The sequence below is a fragment of the Oryzias melastigma genome, linkage group LG2, assembly GCF_002922805.2.
Source record: "Oryzias melastigma strain HK-1 linkage group LG2, ASM292280v2, whole genome shotgun sequence".
NCBI lineage: Eukaryota > Metazoa > Chordata > Actinopteri > Beloniformes > Adrianichthyidae > Oryzias > Oryzias melastigma.
In genome coordinates this window covers 2,560,128-2,567,080 of record NC_050513.1, presented here as the reverse complement: position 1 = coordinate 2,567,080, position 6,953 = coordinate 2,560,128, and the positions used below count along the sequence as shown (strand labels likewise).

At 43.0% G+C, this 6,953-nt stretch overlaps 1 protein-coding gene across 1 annotated transcript in view; it reads right to left on the bottom strand.

Annotated features, from left to right (window-relative positions):
* The window catches only part of pard3ba (par-3 family cell polarity regulator beta a), a gene marked incomplete at its 5' end in the record, with an annotated part of 206,020 nt that overhangs the window by 163,912 nt on the left and 35,155 nt on the right, over positions 1-6,953 (bottom strand). The window contains 1 exon segment of the mRNA XM_024294332.2: positions 4,490-4,670. Within this exon segment, the coding sequence (XP_024150100.1) occupies positions 4,490-4,670 (181 nt within the window).

Below are 6,953 nucleotides of genomic sequence, written 5' to 3'. Positions count from 1 at the left end.
AGCTTTTGCTTATATAAATTCTGACATTTCTTTTAATAATTATACAATTTTATAAGTTTTGTATAACTTTATTTTTGGAAAATTTAGTTTTTTTTCTTAAAATTCTGATAATTTTTTTCTTGTTATTTTTTTTAAATTATTATCATATTTTAATAACTTTTTTTTAGAAACTGTTCTGTTTTTATATAATTTTACACATTTTTCTTGTAAAATGTTTCTCATAATTTTACAACTTTTGTTCTCATAAAATTTTGACTTTTTTCATAATTTTATTCTCACACATTTTTGTTCTTTTATGGTTGTTAACAGTCCATTGGTCTCTTTTCCATTTCTTCAGAATAATTAACATCAAATCTTCATCAAAAATCAGAATATGTATTTTAAGGGTCATGATAAAAACAACAGAGGATCTACGTGGACCAAACACCTTGAAAATGTCTTCTTCTAGTCTGGATTGTTCCAGATCTCTCGTAATCCGACTCTCCTGCTGGGATTTGTAGTTTTTAATCTTTCAAGAATCCCTAAAACTACGTTTGAAGGAGACGTTTGTTTGTCAAACGAAGAAGAACAACTGAGTAAAACCAAACGAGTCGTGTTCGGTTCTGGTCCGATCAGCTGTTCAAGTCCGTCTGAGGCTCCTGCATATGGATGGATGTGGGCCTCGTGCGCACGTGTGCACGTCCAGACGACAAACGGGCTCTGGCTTTATTTGAGGGGCGTCACAGGGTCGCCCCGTAACCAAGTTAGTCAAGCTTCAGCGGGGATGGAGGGGGCCGAGGTTAAGTGGGGCGGAGCGGCCATGTGCGAGTGGGCGGAGCCTAGAATGAGTCCATTCACAGTCGGCTGGACTTCTCTAACAGGCTGCAGTGATAATCTAGTTAGGAGGAGGATGTGTTTCCTGGGGGGTCGAGGTCGAGGGCCCGGGTTTGGAGGCTGACAGCAGCTGGTTGAAGCTGAATATTGGAGGCGGAGACAGAAAGGACAGACGGCAGACGGCCGACACGTCTCTAACCTCCAATTAGGAATTAGGCAGATTTGACTAAATATTCTCCGTTTCTCTATTGTGTTCTTCAGTGAATTAAAGGTCAAAGCGGCTGAAAGAGTTCAGCTCCAAGGACACCCATGAAGGAAGGAGCTCCTCTGCTTTCATCTTCTGTTCAGAAGGGGGAAGTAGAACTCATGTGTTGGGTAAATCATTTATTTAGAAATAAATTAATTACATTTTTATGGATTTTTTTAAACATTATGGCTTTAAAACTCATATTTCACGACCGAAACCAAAACTTGAACCAAAAAACAAGTAATTAAGGATTATTTTTGACATTTATTTTGAATAAATGATCCGTAAAAAACTAATTCTGGTGTTTTATTGATCCGACTTATCTTAATTTTTATTTTTTATCTGAACCATTAAAAGATTTTTTTTAAATTGTTTTTCTGAAAAATAAAATTGCGATAATTTATCAATTTTTAGATTCAGATATAATCAATAAACTGATAAAATTGACAAAAAATGGCATTTTTTTAAAACAAAATGCCTATAGTATATTCAATTTTTAATAAAAAACATTTTATCAAAGAAAACTGCTTCTAAAACTACATTTTTGCTTTTTTAATTCTTTATTCCAAATTTTGTAAATTAAAATTTTAGAGTAAATCTACATTGTTTTGTACTTTTTGGTGGTTTTGGTTCGTTTTCATTGGCATCTTCCTTAGAAAAAGAATTAAGACCGTTTTTTCCTGTTAAAATGTTGCTTCAGATCACAGAGTTTCTATTTATCTCCAGCTGGAATCCACCAACGGCTCCAACGTTCTCCCCCTGCAGGAGAAGCTGGACCGAACGCCAGAATGCAACAAACCGCATTCCCATCAATCCCGTTTCCACACGCAGGCCGATCTCTGAGTCCTGCGGGTTCGGGAACGGCGTGTACATTTAACAAAAGACAGATCAAGTCTCTGGGTTCACAGAGAAGCAGCGTCGAGCATTAAACTCAGATTTGCAGTTTTTCCTTTGTGCGTACAGTGCACGTCTGAGTCAGTGTGGATCAAAGGAGCAGCAAATCTCAAAAACTGTGCATGAAAATGTGAAAGAGAAGAAGATATCGCTGCTCTTGTGGTGATATTAAAAAGAGACGAATGATCCCGAGCAGCAGAATGAACAGCGAGCTCCTCGCTGCTTGAAAATCAAGTTGTATAAACCCACAACTCTTCCAGCTGACGTCTCTCTCAGCGGGGAAGCCTCAGCACGGATTTATATTCTGACGGCTCCGCCTTTTGTAAGAACAAATAACAGGAAATTACTGGACACGGAGGCAGAAGTTAATCTCTGAGGATCCCCCAGGATGAAGACAGAAGGCCTGAAGTACAAACTTTTCACTGGAAAAGTCATTTTATTGCATCTTTTGTTCCAACTCGAAGCTAAAATAAAGAAGTTGAAGAAGTGGAAGCATGACTGCAGGCGGAGGCTTGTTTTGAAACCAACTCCAGCCTTTTATTGACCAAACTCACCTGATCCAGGTGATCAGAGGAAGATAATGCGCAGATTCAATCAGGAACCCGGAATATTTCCCTCCAAAAAATAAATAAATAAAATAAAAAAGGAACTTGAACACCTTTGTTATGAACAAGACTCTTCAGAGGATTCTGAACTCCAAAAATACAGACCTAAGTGGGCGGAGCCTGTTCAATGGGTTGCCTCTCAACCCACTTTCAAAAATGGATGATTGACCTGAACAGAATGAAAGTTTAAACTTATCCAACAACTATAAAAACAAATAATTTACTGACTTAAATATGCAAATATTTGATCTAGTCTCAAGAGCCGCGATTCTAATCTCGTGAGCCGCGACTCTAGTCTCATGAGCCGCAACTCTAGTCTCATGAGCCGCAACTCTAGTCCCGTGAGCCGCGACTCAAGTCTCATGAGTCGCAACTCTAGTCTCATGAGCCGCGACTCTAGTCTCATGAGTCGCGACTCAAGTCTCAAGAGCCGCGACTCTAGTCTCATGAGCCGCGACTCTAGTCTCATGAGCCGCGACTCTAGTCTCATGAGCCGCGACTCTAGTCTAATGAGTCGCGACTAATCTCGTGAGCCGCGACTCTAGTCTCATGAGTCGCAACTAATCTTGTTAGTTGCGACTCTAGTCTCATGAGCCACGACTAATCTCGTTAGTTGCGACTCTATTCTCATGAGTTGCGACTCTAGTCTCATGAGCCGCGACTCTAGTCTCATGAGTCGCAACTAATCTTGTTAGTTGTGACTCTAATCTCATAATCCGCAACTCTAGTCTCATGAGCCGCGACTCTAGTCTCATGAGTCGCGACTCTAGTCTCATGAGCCGCGACTCTAGTCTCATGAGCCGCGACTCTAGTCTCATGAGTCGCGACTAATCTCGTTAGTTACGACTCTAGTCTTATGAGTCGCAACTTATCTTGTTAGTTGCGACTCTAGTCTCATGAGCCACGACTAATCTCGTTAGTTGCGACTCTATTCTCATGAGTTGCGACTCTAGTCTCATGAGTCGTGACTCTAGTCTCATGAGCCTCGACTCTAATCTCATGAGCCGTGACTCTAGTCTCATGAGCCTCGACTCTAGTCTCATGAGCCTCGACTCTAGTCTCATGAGCCTCGACTCTAGTCTCATGAGTCGCGACTAATCTCGTTAGTTGCGACTCTAGTCTCATGAGTCGTGACTCTAGTCTCATGAGTCGTGACTCTAGTCTCATGAGTCGCGACTCTAGTCTCATGAGTCGCGACTCTAGTCTCATGAGTAGCGACTCTAATCTCATGAGTTGCGACTTGCAGGTGAGCCAAACATTTTTTCTGATTCCATCCTGGACAAAGATGTCGTATTATATGAAGTGTGCTACCTACAGATCACTGCTTCACCTGGCTTTGTTTTGATCTGAAACACTTCTTTGGACACGTGACAACGCTGACCTTCCACCAGGATTCACGACTGGCACTGGTTTTAAACTGTATGTAGATGATGCAGTCTAATTTTCTGTATTTGATGAATTTTTATATTTTGATTCGACTGTGTTGTGTTAAAAGATGAATTTCAGTTCATTGAACAGACAAAGTCTCTGCATCTATGAAGAGAAGACGGCATAAACACGATAAAGAGGACATTAAAGAGGTCTGCATCCATCACAATCATCAAACAATCAATGCAGAAGTGCCGCGTTTCTCCCGCTCAGCTATAAGTGGCAGATGGAGCGCCGCTCCACAGCTGTCTGGGTGTTAAATGAACTTGTTTTCCCACGTGGAGGACGATGGAGGCAGAAATGCTCTCGTTTGCGGGGCTCACCTCTCTTCTATTCTTACAGTCTTTTATACAAGCACACCTCTGCTGACGTGTGAGTCTCCTCCTCACGTCTACGTGTCGATTGAGCGGCGGCCCTCGATCCGCTCTGGATCTGTGTTTAACCCAGCAGTGGGATCAGGCCGAGCTTCAGAGCGCTCTCACGCTTCGGTCTGCAGACTTACTGGATTTGAGGAGGGTGTCCTCGGTGACCTCGATCTCGCCCCGACCGGGGTCTTCGTACTCCAAGTGGCCGTAGTACGGCAAAGGTTCTGGACTCGGGGCGGGGCTGGGGAAACCGTTGGACGTGGCTTCTTGGGGACTCTCGGTCCCTGGTCGGGGCTCATCTTGAAATATGGCGACCAGCTGGAAGAGAAGAGGTCAAGAGTGTTAATGTGATAGAAAACAAAGAGCAAGAAGCTAGATTCAGACGCCAGATAGGAAGTAGCATTACTCCGGATAGCTCTAATACAAGTAGTCTGAGTATGTATTTTGACACATTTTGTTTATTGGGGACTTTAAGGCTATTTTGGAGTTTAGCTAGCAGTTAATCTATGTGTTAGCTTCTTTGGCTAATTTGTTATCTACCGAAGATTTGTTATGCTAATTAGGCGTTTAGCTAATATTTAAGCAAAATGCTAACATCTCTGGTTAATGTGATATCTACTGAGGTTTTTATATGGTAATCAAGAGTTTAGCTTCTATTTTAGTAACATGCTTTCAGTAACACATTTTTGACTAATTTAGCTTATTGAGGAATTTTAGGCCACTTGGGAGTTTAGCCAGTATTAAAGTGACGAGCTAGCTTTTTTATTTTTTTGGCTAATTTAGCATCTGCTAAGGTTATTTTTTTGGCTAATTTAGAGTTTAGCTCATATTTAAGCAACATACTAAATATTTTTGAAAAATTGTCATGTATTAGGGATTTTTAAGCAATTTTACTACGAATTTTTCAGAAATGTAGGTCAACTTCAGCGCTCCTTAATAGCTCTTTAATTAAATTTCCAATCTTTTAGCAAATGTGACATTTTACATATAGATTTAACATTTTCAGCAAATCCCTGCAGCAATTAATTATACTCCAATATATTCTTCTTAGCATGTTCTTTCTAATCTTTTTTTTATTTTTGTATTGCTAGTTATTTAAGTTAAAAACTGACCAATCAGATGCCTCAGTAAAAGTATACGACTCCCGCTGGCCCCGCCTCCAATGTTTGATTGACAGATTATCCCAATCTGCTTTCAGTGGAAGGGGTGTGGACTTTAGACATGCTCACTCATGATTGGTGACGGTAGTTCCTCTAAAAACGTCACTCAGACCGACTCGGACTAGTCGCTGTCGACGGGCTGCTATACGACGGTAGACGTATCAGGAAGTGACGGTGAACCCTCTGGCCTGATTTTGTGAGGGCTGGAGGTAAAGCGTTTTCTATAGAAGACCTCAACACTTGTTATGTCCAGTTCCTGCTTATACAGTCAATGTTGTGGGCAGGCTTACACCGTCCAGGAACTCCGAGGTGAATTTCTAATGAAGTCCTGCCACTCTCCGTCTCAGAAAACGACTTATTTTTTAAATATTTTGGTTAAAAGGTCATAATCGTAATGAACACTTGGACAAAGATCAAAAGATGATCAGAGAGGGACATTAAAGTTTGACAATCTGGATCGAGTTCGTACAGACCTACTGGATCTCAGGAACTCTGACCCGGGAACTGGCCAAAGGCCGGTTCCAGTCGGATCAACGCGGCGCGCGGCGAGGTGCGTATGTGTGAAATTAGCAGTCAAATGAGATCTGACAAGGGAATGAGAAGCTGTCAAACACAATGACACGGCTGCCACGACGAGACAGCAGGAAGAGAAGGAGCTGCCAAACGGAGAGGGGATGGAGGGCAGGAGGACGACAAACGGTCCTAATTGAGACAGGGACACGATGGCAGGTTGAGGACGGGAGGGAAGAGCGCCTTCCTGGACGCGCGGTTTGATAAATGAGCGCGCGGCGGCGTGACGCTCTCATTAGACGAGGCCGGCGGCGGAAATGACCACTTAATTAAAAGCAATAACTGCAGTGGAACGAGGGATGGGAGTGAAACAACAGAAGCAAGGGAAGATGGGAAAGTTTGTGCAAACAATAAGCACAGAGGAGGTGGTGAGATACGCATCATCCATCACGTCCCGACACCCCCAATCCCTCCCGATTCAATATCTCGGTGACACCTGGCCGTCGGCGGGCGGCGAGGATTCGTCAGCTGCGCGGATCCGAGCGTCGCGAGGAAGAGGAGGCATTGAAGGACGAGCAGATGCAAAACAGAGAGAAGAAAAGACGCGGCGCCGGGCAAACAATCTGATTGTGCAGCTGATGGATGCTTCTCCAACTCTTTATCTGCTCCGCACCCCCCACCCCTTCCTCCTCCAAACTCGCTGACAGCATCAATCAAAGTCTGCCAGCACAGTGAGACGTGCACACACGTGCACACACCTGAGCTTTGAACAGCCTCCTATTGTAACGTGTGGACAGGCGATGAGCTGAAGTTCATTGGAGGACTTGAATGGCGTCCATCACGCAAACGTCTGGGAAACGGACCTGTGGGAGTTCTCCACAGATAAGTACGCACCTTAAGGTAAAGATCCGACCTTTGCAAAAAAATCTGC